The sequence below is a fragment of the Oncorhynchus masou genome, unplaced genomic scaffold (genome assembly GCF_036934945.1).
Source record: "Oncorhynchus masou masou isolate Uvic2021 unplaced genomic scaffold, UVic_Omas_1.1 unplaced_scaffold_3349, whole genome shotgun sequence".
Lineage (NCBI taxonomy): Eukaryota > Metazoa > Chordata > Actinopteri > Salmoniformes > Salmonidae > Oncorhynchus > Oncorhynchus masou.
The window spans coordinates 22501-38208 of NW_027009762.1; the positions used below are offsets into that span (position 1 = coordinate 22501).

The 15708-nt window shown below is 50.8% G+C and overlaps 1 protein-coding gene across 1 annotated transcript in view; it reads left to right on the forward strand.

Moving 5' to 3' along the window:
• The window catches only part of LOC135534398 (lysophospholipid acyltransferase 1-like), a gene marked incomplete at its 5' end in the record, with an annotated part of 37884 nt that extends 22422 nt beyond the window's left edge, over nucleotides 1-15462 (forward strand). Inside the window, 6 exons of the mRNA XM_064961411.1 lie at nucleotides 76-268; nucleotides 3545-3648; nucleotides 3758-3822; nucleotides 7566-7698; nucleotides 8815-8966; nucleotides 11079-15462. Of these exons, the coding sequence (XP_064817483.1) occupies nucleotides 76-268; nucleotides 3545-3648; nucleotides 3758-3822; nucleotides 7566-7698; nucleotides 8815-8966; nucleotides 11079-11253 (822 nt within the window). The remainder of the gene's footprint in view (nucleotides 1-75; nucleotides 269-3544; nucleotides 3649-3757; nucleotides 3823-7565; nucleotides 7699-8814; nucleotides 8967-11078) is intronic.
• Nucleotides 15463-15708: the final 246 nt, after the last annotated feature.

Here is a 15708-nt window from a genome sequence, read left to right on the forward strand (position 1 = left end):
GGCTCAATGAAGACCATTCAGAAGTAGTTTCCCTGATGGCCGTGAACGATCTGACTCTCTGCCTCTGCTTTTCAGGCTGCTGTCACACGTAAACTGCTGATCTGTGGCGTGTGCATGGTTTTGTTCCTAACCCTCACCAAAGCGTTCCCCGTCACGTATAACGTTGACAGCCATTTCGTCAACGAGGCACCTTTCCTGACCAGACTGACGTATGCCTTCTTCTCTATACAAGCCGCTAGACCCAAGTTCTACTTCGCCTGGACTTTAGGTGAGGCTGTACCCACCCAGTGTAGTGTTGGCTTTTGGAACGTTCATTCATTACTATTGGGGAACGTTCGTTCATTACTATTGGGGAACGTTCGTTCATTACTATTGGGGAACGTTCGTTCATTACTATTGGGGAACGTTCGTTCATTACTATTGGGGAACGTTCGTTCATTACTATTGGGGAACGTTCGTTCATTACTATTGGGGAACGCTCGCTCATTACTATTGGGGAACGCTCGCTCATTACTATTGGGGAACGCTCGTTCATTACTATTGGGGAACGCTCGCTCATTACTATTGGGGAACGCTCGTTCATTACTATTGGGGAACGCTCGCTCATTACTATTGGGGAACGCTCGCTCATTACTATTGGGGAACGCTCGCTCATTACTATTGGGGAACGCTCGCTCATTACTATTGGGGAACGCTCGTTCATTACTATTGGGGAACGCTCGCTCATTACTATTGGGGAACGCTCGCTCATTACTATTGGGGAACGCTCGCTCATTACTATTGGGGAACGCTCGCTCATTACTATTGGGGAACGCTCGCTCATTACTATTGGGGAACGCTCGCTCATTACTATTGGGGAACGCTCGCTCATTACTATTGGGGAACGCTCGCTCATTACTATTGGGGAACGCTCGCTCATTACTATTGGGGAACGCTCGCTCATTACTATTGGGGAACGCTCGCTCATTACTATTGGGGAACGCTCGCTCATTACTATTGGGGAACGCTCGCTCATTACTATTGGGGAACGCTCGCTCATTACTATTGGGGAACGCTCGCTCATTACTATTGGGGAACGCTCGCTCATTACTATTGGGGAACGCTCGCTCATTACTATTGGGGAACGCTCGCTCATTACTATTGGGGAACGCTCGCTCATTACTATTGGGGAACGCTCGCTCATTACTATTGGGGAACGCTCGCTCATTACTATTGGGGAACGCTCGCTCATTACTATTGGGGAACGCTCGCTCATTACTATTGGGGAACGCTCGCTCATTACTATTGGGGAACGCTCGCTCGTTCATTACTATTGGGGAACGCTCGCTCGCTCATTGCTATTGGGGAACGCTCGCTCGCTCATTGCTATTGGGGAACGCTCGCTCATTGCTATTGGGGAACGCTCGCTCATTGCTATTGGGGAACGCTCGCTCATTACTATTGGGGAACGCTCGCTCATTACTATTGGGGAACGCTCGCTCATTACTATTGGGGAACGCTCGCTCATTACTATTGGGGAACGCTCGCTCATTACTATTGGGGAACGCTCGCTCATTACTATTGGGGAACGCTCGCTCGCTCATTACTATTGGGGAACGCTCGCTCGCTCATTACTATTGGGGAACGCTCGTCATTGCTATTGGGGAACGCTCGCTCATTGCTATTGGGGAACGCTCGCTCATTGCTATTGGGGAACGCTCGCTCATTGCTATTGGGGAACGCTCGCTCATTACTATTGGGGAACGCTCGCTCATTACTATTGGGGAACGCTCGCTCATTACTATTGGGGAACGCTCGTTCATTACTATTGGGGAACGCTCGCTCATTACTATTGGGGAACGCTCGCTCATTACTATTGGGGAACGCTCGCTCATTACTATTGGGGAACGCTCGCTTCATTACTATTGGGGAACGCTCGCTCATTACTATTGGGGAACGCTCGCTTTCATTACTATTGGGGAACGCTCGCTCATTACTATTGGGGAACGCTCGCTCGCTCATTACTATTGGGGAACGCTCGCTCGCTCATTACTATTGGGGAACGCTCGCTCGCTCATTACTATTGGGGAACGCTCGCTCATTACTATTGGGGAACGCTCGCTCGCTCATTACTATTGGGGAACGCTCGCTCGCTCATTACTATTGGGGAACGCTCGCTCGCTCATTACTATTGGGGAACGCTCGCTTCATTACTATTGGGGAACGCTCGCTCGCTCATTACTATTGGGGAACGCTCGCTCGCTCATTACTATTGGGGAACGCTCGCTCATTACTATTGGGGAACGCTCGCTCGCTCATTACTATTGGGGAACGCTCGCTCGCTCATTACTATTGGGGAACGCTCGCTCGCTCATTACTATTGGGAAACGCTCGTTCGTTCATTGCTATTGGGAAACGCTTGTTCGCTCGCTCATTGCTATTGGGGAACGCTTTGTTCGCTCGCTCATTACTATTGGGGAACGCTCGCTCGCTCATTACTATTGGGGAACGCTTCGTTCATTACTATTGGGGAACGTTCGTTCGTTCATTACTATTGGGGAACGCTCGTTCGTTCATTACTATTGGGGAACGCTCGCTCGCTCATTACTATTGGGGAACGTTCGCTCATTACTATTGGGGAACGCTCGCTCATTACTATTGGGGAACGCTCGTTCGCTCATTACTATTGGGGAACGCTCGCTCGTTCATTACTATTGGGGAACGCTCGCTCATTACTATTGGGGAACGCTCGCTTCGCTCATTACTATTGGGGAACGCTCGCTCGTTCATTACTATTGGGGAACGCTCGCTCGCTCATTACTATTGGGGAACGCTCGCTCGCTCATTACTATTGGGGAACGCTCGCTCGCTCATTACTATTGGGGAACGCTCGCTCGCTCATTACTATTGGGGAACGCTCGCTCGCTCATTACTATTGGGAAACGCTCGTCGCTCATTGCTATTGGGAAACGCTTGTTCGCTCGCTCATTGCTATTGGGGAACGCTTGTTCGCTCGCTCATTACTATTGGGGAACGTTCGTTCGTTCATTACTATTGGGGAACGTTCGTTCATTGCTATTGGGAAACGTTCGTTCGTTCATTGCTATTGGGGAACGTTTGTTCGTTCGTTCATTACTATTGGGGAACGTTCGTTCATTGCTATTGGGAAACGTTCGTTCGTTCATTGCTATTGGGGAACGTTTGTTCGTTCGTTCATTACTATTGGGGAACGTTTGTTCGTTCGTTCATTACTATTGGGGAACGTTCGTTCGTTCGTTCATTACTATTGGGGAACGTTCGTTCGTTCGTTCATTACTATTGGGGAACGTTCGTTCGTTCGTTCATCACTATTGGGGAACGTTCGTTCGTTCGTTCGTTCATCACTATTGGGGAACGTTCGTTCGTTCGTTCGTTCATCACTATTGGGGAACGTTCGTTCGTTCATTACTATTGGGGAACGTTCGTTCGTTCGTTCATTACTATTGGGGAACGTTCGTTCGTTCATTACTATTGGGGAACGTTCGTTCGTTCGTTCATTCTTCCATTCATGTGTTGGTCCCAACAGCGGATGCCATCAACAACGCAGCAGGTTATGGTTTTAAAGGTGTGGATGAAGCTGGACAGGTGTCCTGGGACCTCATCTCCAACATCAGTATCTGGGGGATTGAGGTACGTTTGGAAACAACAACAACAACAAAAACACTTTTTGAACTTTTAGCTTTGCAGAATTATTGAAAATGACTTGAAGTTTAATATTGAACTCTCTCTCTTTTTGCAGACAGCAACTAGCTTCAAGAAGTTCATAGATAACTGGAATATTCAGACTGGTGTTTGGCTCAAAACGTAAGTATTAATTCTACCAAGATAATCTACCAAGATAATCTACCAAGATAATCTACCAAGATAATCTACCAAGATATTCTACCAAGATATTCTACCAAGATAATCTACCAAGATAATCTACCAAGATAATCTACCAAGATAATCTACCAAGATATTCTACCAAGATAATCTACCAAGATAATGTCCACATATGCATAACATTAGTACAAAACCAATTTTCTGTACATTCATGAATGTTTATTTTATTCTGTTAACTGCATAACAATATATCTGACCCAGGTCTGTTTATGACTCCTCTCTCTTCAGTGTGTGTTCCGACCGTGCTCCCCGTTTACCCCACAGCTCTGACCATCATCCTGTCTCCTCTCTCTTCAGTGTGTGTTCCGACCGTGCTCCCCGTTACCCCACAGCTCTGACCATCACCCTCTCCTCTCTCTTCAGTGTGTGTTCCGACCGTGCTCCCGTTACCCCACAGCTCTGACCTTCACCCTCTCCTCTCTTCAGTGTGTGTTCCGACCGTGCTCCCCGTTACCCCACAGCTCTGACCTTCACCCTCTCCTCTCTCTTCAGTGTGTGTTCCGACCGTGCTCCCCGTTACCCCACAGCTCTGACCTTCACCCTCTCCTCTCTCTTCAGTGTGTGTTCCGACCGTGCTCCCGTTACCCCACAGCTCTGACCTTCACCCTCTCCTCTCTTTCAGTGTGTGTTCCGACCGTGCTCCCCGTTACCCCACAGCTCTGACCTTCACCCTCTCCTCTCTCTTCAGTGTGTGTTACGACCGTGCTCCCCGTTACCCCACAGCTCTGACCTTCACCCTCTCCTCTCTCTTCAGTGTGTGTTCCGACCGTGCTCCCGTTACCCCACAGCTCTGACCTTCATCCTCTCCTCTCTCTTCAGTGTGTGTTACGACCGTGCTCCCCGTTACCCCACAGCTCTGACCTTCACCCTCTCCTCTCTCTTCAGTGTGTGTTACGACCGTGCTCCCCGTTACCCCACAGCTCTGACCTTCACCCTCTCCTCTCTCTTCAGTGTGTGTTCCGGCCGTGCTCCCCGTTACCCCACAGCTCTGACCTTCACCCTCTCCTCTCTCTTCAGTGTGTGTTCCGACCGTGCTCCCCGTTACCCCACAGCTCTGACCTTCATCCTGTCTCCTCTCTCTTCAGTGTGTGTTACGACCGTGCTCCCCGTTACCCCACAGCTCTGACCTTCATCCTGTCTCCTCTCTCTTCAGTGTGTGTTCCGACCGTGCTCCCCGTTACCCCACAGCTCTGACCATCATCCTGTCTCCTCTCTCTTCAGTGTGTGTTCCGACCGTGCTCCCGTTACCCCACAGCTCTGACCTTCACCCTCTCCTCTCTCTTCAGTGTGTGTTCCGACCGTGCTCCCCGTTACCCCACAGCTCTGACCTTCACCCTCTCCTCTCTCTTCAGTGTGTGTTCCGACCGTGCTCCCGTTACCCCACTGCTCTGACCTTCACCCTCTCCTCTCTCTTCAGTGTGTGTTCCGACCGTGCTCCCCGTTACCCCACAGCTCTGACCTTCACCCTCTCCTCTCTCTTCAGTGTGTGTTCCGACCGTGCTCCCCGTTACCCCACAGCTCTGACCTTCACCCTCTCCTCTCTCTTCAGTGTGTGTTCCGACCGTGCTCCCCGTTACCCCACAGCTCTGACCTTCACCCTCTCCTCTCTCTTCAGTGTGTGTTCCGACCGTGCTCCCCGTTACCCCACAGCTCTGACCTTCACCCTCTCCTCTCTCTTCAGTGTGTGTTCCGACCGTGCTCCCCGTTACCCCACAGCTCTGACCATCACCCTCTCCTCTCTCTTCAGTGTGTGTTCCGACCGTGCTCCCCGTTACCCCACAGCTCTGACCTTCACCCTCTCCTCTCTCTTCAGTGTGTGTTACGACCGTGCTCCCCGTTACCCCACAGCTCTGACCATCATCCTGTCTCCTCTCTCTTCAGTGTGTGTTCCGACCGTGCTCCCCTTACCCCACAGCTCTGACCTTCACCCTCTCCTCTCTCTTCAGTGTGTGTTCCGACCGTGCTCCCCGTTACCCCACAGCTCTGACCTTCACCCTCTCCTCTCTCTTCAGTGTGTGTTCCGACCGTGCTCCCCGTTACCCCACAGCTCTGACCATCATCCTGTCTCCTCTCTCTTCAGTGTGTGTTCCGACCGTGCTCCCCGTTACCCCACAGCTCTGACCTTCACCCTCTCCTCTCTCTTCAGTGTGTGTTACGACCGTGCTCCCGTTACCCCACAGCTCTGACCATCATCCTGTCTCCTCTCTCTTCAGTGTGTGTTCCGACCGTGCTCCCCTACCCCACAGCTCTGACCTTCACCCTCTCCTCTCTTTCAGTGTGTGTTCCGACCGTGCTCCCCCGTTACCCCACAGCTCTGACCTTCACCCTCTCCTCTCTCTTCAGTGTGTGTCCGACCGTGCTCCCGTTACCCCACAGCTCTGACCTTCATCCTCTCCTCTCTCTTCAGTGTGTGTTCCGACCGTGCTCCCCGTTACCCCACAGCTCTGACCTTCACCCTCTCCTCTCTCTTCAGTGTGTGTTCCGACCGTGCTCCCCTGTTACCCCACAGCTCTGACCTTCACCCTCTCCTCTCTCTTCAGTGTGTGTTCCGACCGTGCTCCCCGTTACCCCACAGCTCTGACCTTCACCCTCTCCTCTCTCTTCAGTGTGTGTTCCGACCGTGCTACCGTTACCCCACAGCTCTGACCTTCACCCTCTCCTCTCTCTTCAGTGTGTGTTCCGACCGTGCTCCCCGTTACCCCACAGCTCTGACCTTCACCCTCTCCTCTCTTCAGTGTGTGTTCCGACCGTGCTCCCCGTTTCCCCACAGCTGTGACCTTCACCCTCTCCTCTCTCTTCAGTGTGTGTTCCGACCGTGCTCCCCGTTACCCCACAGCTCTGACCTTCACCCTCTCCTCTCTCTTCAGTGTGTGTTCCGACCGTGCTCCCCCGTTACCCCACAGCTCTGACCTTCACCCTCTCCTCTCTCTTCAGTGTGTGTTACGACCGTGCTCCCCGTTACCCCACAGCTCTGACCATCATCCTGTCTCCTCTCTCTTCAGTGTGTTACGACCGTGCTCCCCGTTACCCCACAGCTCTGACCTTCATCCTGTCTCCTCTCTTTCAGTGTGTGTTCCGACCGTGCTCCCCGTTACCCCACAGCTCTGACCTTCACCCTCTCCTCTCTCTTCAGTGTGTGTTACGACCGTGCTCCCCGTTACCCCACAGCTCTGACCTTCACCCTCTCCTCTCTTCTTCAGTGTGTGTTCCGACCGTGCTCCCCGTTACCCCACAGCTCTGACCTTCACCCTCTCCTCTCTCTTCAGTGTGTGTTACGACCGTGCTCCCTGTTACCCCACAGCTCTGACCTTCACCCTCTCCTCTCTCTTCAGTGTGTGTTCCGACCGTGCTCCCCGTTACCCCACAGCTCTGACCATCATCCTGTCTCCTCTCTCTTCAGTGTGTGTTCCGACCGTGCTCCCCGTTACCCCACAGCTCTGACCTTCACCCTCTCCTCTCTCTTCAGTGTGTGTTACGACCGTGCTCCCCGTTACCCCACAGCTCTGACCAACATCCTGTCTCCTCTCTCTTCAGTGTGTGTTACGACCGTGCTCCCCGTTACCCCACAGCTCTGACCATCATCCTCTCCTCTCTCTTCAGTGTGTGTTACGACCGTGCTCCCGTTACCCCACAGCTCTGACCTTCACCCTCTCCTCTCTCTTCAGTGTGTGTTACGACCGTGCTCCCTGTTACCCCACAGCTCTGACCTTCATCCTGTCAGCTCTATGGCATGGAGTTTACCCCGGATACTACTTCACCTTTATTACTGCTATACCCATCACACTGGCAGCTAGAGCTGTGAGTACCATTATTACTGCTATACCCATCACACTGGCAGCTAGAGCTGTGAGTACCATTATTACTGCTATACCCATCACACTGGCAGCTGGAGCTGTGAGTACCATTATCACTGCTATACCCATCACACTGGCAGCTAGAGCTGTGAGTACCATTATTACTGCTATACCCATCACACTGACAGCTAGAGGTGTGAGTACCATTATTACTGCTATACCCATCACACTGACAGATAGAGCTGTGAGTACCATTATTACTGCTGTACCCATCACACTGACAGATAGAGCGGTGAGTACCATTATTACTGCTATACCCATCACACTGACAGATAGAGCTGTGAGTACCATTATTACTGCTGTACCCATCACACTGACAGATAGAGCTGTGAGTACCATTATTACTGCTATACCCATCACACTGACAGAGAGAGCTGTGAGTACCATTATTACTGCTATACCCATCACACTGACAGATAGAGCTGTGAGTACCATTATTACTGCTATACCCATCACACTGACAGATAGAGCTGTGAGTACCATTATTACTGCTACACCCATCACACTGGCAGCTAGAGCTGTGAGTACCATTATTACTGCTATACCCATCACACTGACAGATAGAGCTGTGAGTACCATTATTACTGCTACACCCATCACACTGGCAGCTAGAGCTGTGAGTACCATTATTACTGCTATACCCATCACACTGACAGATAGAGCTGTGAGTACCATTATTACTGCTATACCCATCACACTGACAGCTAGAGGTGTGAGTACCATTATTACTGCTATACCCATCACACTGGCAGCGAGAGCTGTGAGTACCATTATTACTGCTATACCCATCACACTGGCAGCTAGAGCTGTGAGTACCATTATTACTGCTATACCCATCACACTGGCAGCTAGAGCTGTGAGTACCATTATCACTGCTGTACCCATCACACTGGCAGAGCTGTGAGTCTTTCTCTCGCTCTCTTTCTCTCGCTGTCTTCCTCATTCACTCTCTCACTTACACACACACACACACACAGCACTCACCTCATGTGTCTCATCATCTCAGCCTCACCCAGGGCCGTACATCACAGTGTTCTCTCTCCTGTCTCCCACACCGCAGGTCCGTAAGAACGTCCGTCAGTATTTCCTGTCCTCTCATCCTGTGAAGCTTGTCTATGACGTAGTGACCTGGGCAGCTACTCAGCTGTGTATCTGCTACACCGTCATGCCCTTCCTACTGCTGGCAGTAGAACCTACCATGCAGTACTACAGGTGAACATTCATTTAGGTTATTTTTCCTACTGGTCAAATGTGTCTCTTTAACGATGACGGTCGTATGTAGCCTGGCCCCTGATCTGGATGTGCTATCATGTCAACTTCTTGGCATGACAAGGAGTGTAATGTTAGCACAAACAGACTGGTACCCAGGCTAGGTCGTATGTGTACAATTTAGTAGCTTAGTGTTCTATTATCTTATTAAGGCCTGGACACAATGTTCCTCAGTTGTCTTTATGGAGGACAAGTGTGTCATCTCTAACCGTCAGTTGTCTTTATGGAGGACAAGTGTGTCATCTCTACCGTCAGTTGTCTTTATGGAGGACCAGTGTGTCATCTCTAACCGTCAGTTGTCTTTATGGAGGACAAGTGTGTCATCTCTACCGTCAGTTGTCTTTATGGAGGACAAGTGTGTCATCTCTACCGTCAGTTGTCTTTATGGAGGACCAGTGTGTCATCTCTACCGTCAGTTGTCTTTATGGAGGACCAGTGTGTCATCTCTAACCGTCAGTTATCTTTATGGGGGACAAGTGTGTCATCTCTACCGTCAGTTGTCTTTATGGAGGACCAGTGTGTCATCTCTACCGTCAGTTGTCTTTATGGAGGACCAGTGTGTCATCTCTACCGTCAGTTGTCATTATGGGGGACAAGTGTGTCATCTCTACCGTCAGTTGTCTTTATGGAGGACAAGTGTGTCATCTCTAACCGTCAGTTGTCTTTATGGAGGACAAGTGTGTCATCTCTACCGTCAGTTGTCTTTATGGAGGACAAGTGTGTCATCTCTACCGTCAGTTGTCTTTATGGAGGACCAGTGTGTCATCTCTACCGTCAGTTGTCTTTATGGAGGACAAGTGTGTCATCTCTACCGTCAGTTGTCTTTATGGAGGACAAGTGTGTCATCTCTAACCGTCAGTTATCTTTATGGAGGACAAGTGTGTCATCTCTACCGTCAGTTGTCTTTATGGAGGACAAGTGTGTCATCTCTAACCGTCAGTTATCTTTATGGAGGACAAGTGTGTCATCTTTAACCGTCAGTTATCTTTATGGAGGACAAGTGTGTCATCTCTACCGTCAGTTGTCTTTATGGAGGACCAGTGTGTCATCTCTAACCGTCAGTTATCTTTATGGGGGACAAGTGTGTCATCTCTACCGTCAGTTATCTTTATGGAGGACAAGTGTGTCATCTCTACCGTCAGTTGTCTTTACGGAGGACAAGTGTGTCATCTCTAACCGTCAGTTATCTTTATGGAGGACAAGTGTGTCATCTTTAACCGTCAGTTATCTTTATGGAGGACAAGTGTGTCATCTCTACCGTCAGTTGTCTTTATGGAGGACCAGTGTGTCATCTCTAACCGTCAGTTATCTTTATGGAGGACCAGTGTGTCATCTCTACCGTCAGTTGTCTTTATGGAGGACCAGTGTGTCATCTCTACCGTCAGTTGTCATTATGGGGGACAAGTGTGTCATCTCTACCGTCAGTTGTCTTTATGGAGGACAAGTGTGTCATCTCTAACCGTCAGTTGTCTTTATGGAGGACAAGTGTGTCATCTCTAACCGTCAGTTGTCTTTATGGAGGACAAGTGTGTCATCTCTACCGTCGTCTTTATGGAGGACAAGTGTGTCATCTCTACCGTCAGTTGTCTTTATGGAGGACAAGTGTGTCATCTCTAACCGTCAGTTGTCTTTATGGAGGGCAAGTGTGTCATCTCTACCGTCAGTTGTCTTTATGGAGGACAAGTGTGTCATCTCTACCGTCAGTTGTCTTTATGGAGGACCAGTGTGTCATCTCTACCGTCAGTTGTCTTTATGGAGGACAAGTGTGTCATCTCTACCGTCAGTTGTCTTTATGGAGGACAAGTGTGTCATCTCTAACCGTCAGTTATCTTTATGGAGGACAAGTGTGTCATCTCTACCGTCAGTTGTCTTTATGGAGGACAAGTGTGTCATCTCTAACCGTCAGTTGTCTTTATGGAGAACAAGTGTGTCATCTCTACCATCAGTTGTCTTTATGGAAGACAAGTGTGTCATCTCTACCTTTTCTCTTATTCTGTCCATCTTTGGTGTTTTGGTTTCTGTAGAATTTCATCACATCTTCTTTCCCCCCCGTAGGTCAATGTACTTCCACATTCACATCATCAGTATTCTGACTGTGATTGTACTGAGCCAGAGCCACAAACCAAGAGGCAGCAGCAGCAGCAACGGCACCAAGCCTGGACCGTACGATCCTCATCCCCAGGCCCAGCCTCAGCTCCAGCCCTCCAACAACAACGTGAAAAGAAAGTGAAGTGTCCCTCTGTGTGTGGAGGCAGCCAGAGACCTGAATGGGCCCACTGGGTCAGACAAAGACGTCTCTGTGTGTCCACAACAAAGAGAGAGCTCAGCGGGGTGTAGGGGGGGTTCAGAGGGGCTCAGAGGGGCCGAGGGACTGTGCCTGCTGGCTGGTCGGCCTTGCCACCCTGTACATCCAACACTTCTACTGCCAGGCTCCTAAAAGGCCTCTCTCTGCCCTGCTTGCCAATTCTCTGTTCTTTCTCTCCAAGTGTGCACTTGTTCACTTCCCTTCATGGATCTGAAAGGGAAGGACTGGCATACGATCTCCCTCTAGTCCAGCCCATAAACTCACCAATACAACACTTTTAGTTCAATGTGTGGGAAGCTGTGCACAAGTGAGATGGTATACTTCAGGAGAAAGATCTGAGAATTGGACAGACAGACAGATAGAGACCCAGAGACAGACAGACAGACAGACGGACAGAGACCCAGAGACAGACAGACGGACAGAGACCCAGAGACGGACAGAGACCCAGAGACGGACAGAGACCCAGAGACGGACAGACAGACGGACAGAGACCCAGAGACGGACAGACAGACGGACAGAGACCCAGAGACAGACAGACAGAGACCCAGAGACGGACAGACGGACAGACAGAGACCCAGAGACAGACAGAGACCCAGAGACAGACAGAGACCCAGAGACAGACAGAGACCCAGAGACAGACAGACAGAGACCCAGAGACGGACAGACAGAGACCCAGAGACGGACAGACAGAGACCCAGAGACAGACAGACAGAGACCCAGAGACAGACAGACGGACAGACAGAGACGGACAGACGGACAGACAGAGACGGACAGACAGAGACCCAGAGACAGACAGACAGAGACCCAGAGACAGACAGACAGAGACCCAGAGACAGACAGACAGAGACCCAGAGACAGACAGACAGACAGAGACGGACAGACAGACAGAGACGGACAGACAGAGACGGACAGACAGAGACCCAGAGACAGACAGACAGACAGACAGACAGAGACCCAGAGACAGACAGACGGACGGACAGGTCCTAGAATTAGATGTGGCTGGTCCATTTCTTTTACATCTTACATCACTAGTTGTAGATATCATGTGAAACATGTTCATACCCTTATGGGTTAGTGAGATATTAATGGTGTCTGTTTATTGTTGTATGAATGCAGGAAACATTATCCCTCAGGATGGCACGTAGCCTCGAGGTTAGAGTGCTGGGCCAGTAACAGAGATGAAAAATCTGTCGCTGTGCCCTTGAGCAAGGCACTTTAAACCTAATTGCTCCAGGGGCTCAGTACAATGTTGACCCTGACCGTGACCCCACTCCCTGCAGGTGTCTTAGGGGGAGTTGGGATATGGTGACCCTGACCGTGACCCCACACCCTGCAGGTGTCTCAGGGAGTTGGGATATGGTGACCCTGACCGTGACCCCACTCTCTGCAGGTGTCTTAGGGGGAGTTGGGATATGGTGACCCTGACCGTGACCCCACTCTCTGCAGGTGTCTTAGGGGGAGTTGGGATATGGTGACCCTGACCGTGACCCCACTCCCTGCAGGTGTCTCCGGGGGGGGGATATGCAAGAAATACACTTGTGTGTGACAGGACAAATACACACCCCCCCCCACAATCCTTTCAAAAGATTTGTCCCAAATGGCACCCTATTCCCTTTCTAGTCTAGATGGGTCCTGGTCCAGATGGGCCCTGGTCTAGATGGGCCCTGGTCTAGATGGGTCCTGGTCTAGATGGGTCCTGGTCTAGATGGGCCCTGGTCTAGATGGGCCCTGGTCTAGATGGGTCCTGGTCCAGATGAGTTCTGGTCCAGATGGGCCCTGGTCCAGATGGGCCCTGGTCCAGATGGGCCCTGGTCCAGATGGGCCCTGGTCTAGATGGGCCCTGGTCTAGATGGGCCCTGGTCTAGATGGGTCCTGGTCCAGATGAGTTCTGGTCCAGATGGGCCCTGGTCTAGATGGGTCCTGGTCTAGATGAGTTCTGGTCCAGATGGAACCTGGTCTAGATGGGTCCTGGTCCAGATGAGTTCTGGTCCAGATGGGCCCTGGTCTAGATGGGCCCTGGTCTAGATGGGCCCTGGTCTAGATGGGTCCTGGTCTAGATGAGTTCTGGTCCAGATGGGCCCTGGTCTAGATGGGCCCTGGTCTAGATGGGCCCTGGTCTAGATGGGCCCTGGTCTAGATGGGTCCTGGTCTAGATGGGCCCTGGTCTAGATGGGTCCTGGTCCTGGTCCAGATGGGTTCTGGTCCAGACGGGCCCTGGTCCAGATGAGTTCTGGTCCAGATGGGCCCTGGTCTAGATGGGCCCTGGTCTAGATGGGTCCTGGTCCAGATGGGTCCTGGTCCAGATGGGTCCTGGTCCAGATGGGCCCTGGTCTAGATGGGCCCTGGTCTAGATGGGTTCTGGTCCAGATGGGTTCTGGTCCAGATGGGTCCTGGTCCAGATGAGTTCTGGTCCAGATGGGCCCTGGTCTAGATGGGCCCTGGTCTAGATGGGTTCTGGTCCAGATGGGTTCTGGTCCAGATGGGTCCTGGTCCAGATGGGTCCTGGTCCAGATGAGTTCTGGTCCAGATGAGTTCTGGTCCAGATGGGTCCTGGTCCAGATGGGTCCTGGTCCAGATGGGTCCTGGTCCAGATAGGCCCTGGTCTAGATGGGTCCTGGTCCAGATGGGTCCTGGTCCAGATGAGTTCTGGTCCAGACGGGCCCTGGTCCAGACGGGCCCTGGTCCAGACGTGCCCTGGTCTAGATGGGTCCTGGTCCAGATGGGTCCAGATGGGTCTTGGTCCAGACGGGCCCTGGTCCAGACGGGCCCTGGTCCAGACGGGCCCTGGTCCAGACGAGTCCTGGTCCAGATGGGTCCAGATGGGTTCTGGTCCAGATGGGTCCAGATGGGTTCTGGTCCAGATGGGTCCAGATGGGTCTTGGTCCAGATGGGTTCGGGTCCAGATGGGTCTTGGTCCAGATGGGCCCTGGTCCAGATGGGTTCTGGTCCAGATGGGTCTTGGTCCAGATGGGTTCTGGTCCAGATGGGTCCAGGTGGGTCCTGGTCCAGATGGGTTCTGGTCCAGACGGGCCCTGGTCCAGATGGGTATTGGTCGAGATGGGTCCTGGTCCAGATGGGTCCAGACGGGCCCTGGTCCAGATGGGTCTTGGTCCAGATGGGCCCTGGTCCAGATGGGTTCTGGTCCAGATGGGTCCTGGTCCAAAGCAGTGTAGTGTATAGAGGATAGGTGCCATTCGGAACATAGTTATGAGGCTCTAGTTAGGAGCTGTTTGAATCGTTTTTAACACTGGATGCTGTGCATCAGGTCTCCTAATATTCATTTCATGTGTCTCTATGTATTTGAGAGGACAAGTTTACTTTTATTTGGCAGGAAGTTGAGATTTAATTAATTTGTCCATTTAAAAAAATATATATATATAAATGTTGTATTGAGTTTAAAGTCTTACAGTCTCAGATGAGGTGCAGGAAGCACCAATGACTTCTGAAGAGAAGTGTTTGGTTCTGTCCCGAATGGCACCCTATTGCCTGTGTAGTGCACTACCTTTTTAAACAGGGCCTTATGGGGACGCAGACGTTGACTTTGTTTCAGGGATGATGTGGAAGTCTTCTATGCCTTCTGTCCCGAATGGCACCCTATTGCCTGTGTAGTGCACTACCTTTTTAAACAGGGCCTTATGGGGACGCAGACGTTGACTTTGTTTCAGGGGATGATGTGGAAGTCTTCTATGCCTCAGAAGAAGGTCCAAGATCTTCACACTACAAGATCTTCAACATTTCAAGTCCTGAAGCAGCTGAACCACTAATGATGCTAATATGAAGAGTGTCTGGACACTACACGCTACACACACACTACACGCTACACACACGCTATACACACGCTACACACACACACGCTACACACACACACACACGCTATACACACGCTACACACACACACACACACACACACACACACACACGCTACACACACACACCACACTACACACACACACTACACACTACACACACACTACACACTACAATTCTAGTCAGGATTCCATAAACTGTTGAATAGTTGTTTTTAGCACCCAGACGGTTTGAATTTGTCTTTTTTGTTGTTGTTATAATTCCACCAATCAAGTTACTAAACAATATTAAGAGCAAAAAAAAAATAAAGAAATAAAAAATGATCAATGTGTGCCTTTAGCCTTTTGATTGTGGCTTGAATAATACCGTCACATTGTAACGCCAGTAGCATAATGTTCACTATGGAGACACAGCGACAGAATGGCAATAACATCAGTTGTATGGAACTACTATGAGCCCATATGATAGAGGAGATGGTGACTGAGACAGGTCTGAAAGACCAATGGGGACACGACGGCAACATACTGTACAAGATGCCCATCTTCAGATAACTATCTTCCTCCACCACAGAAA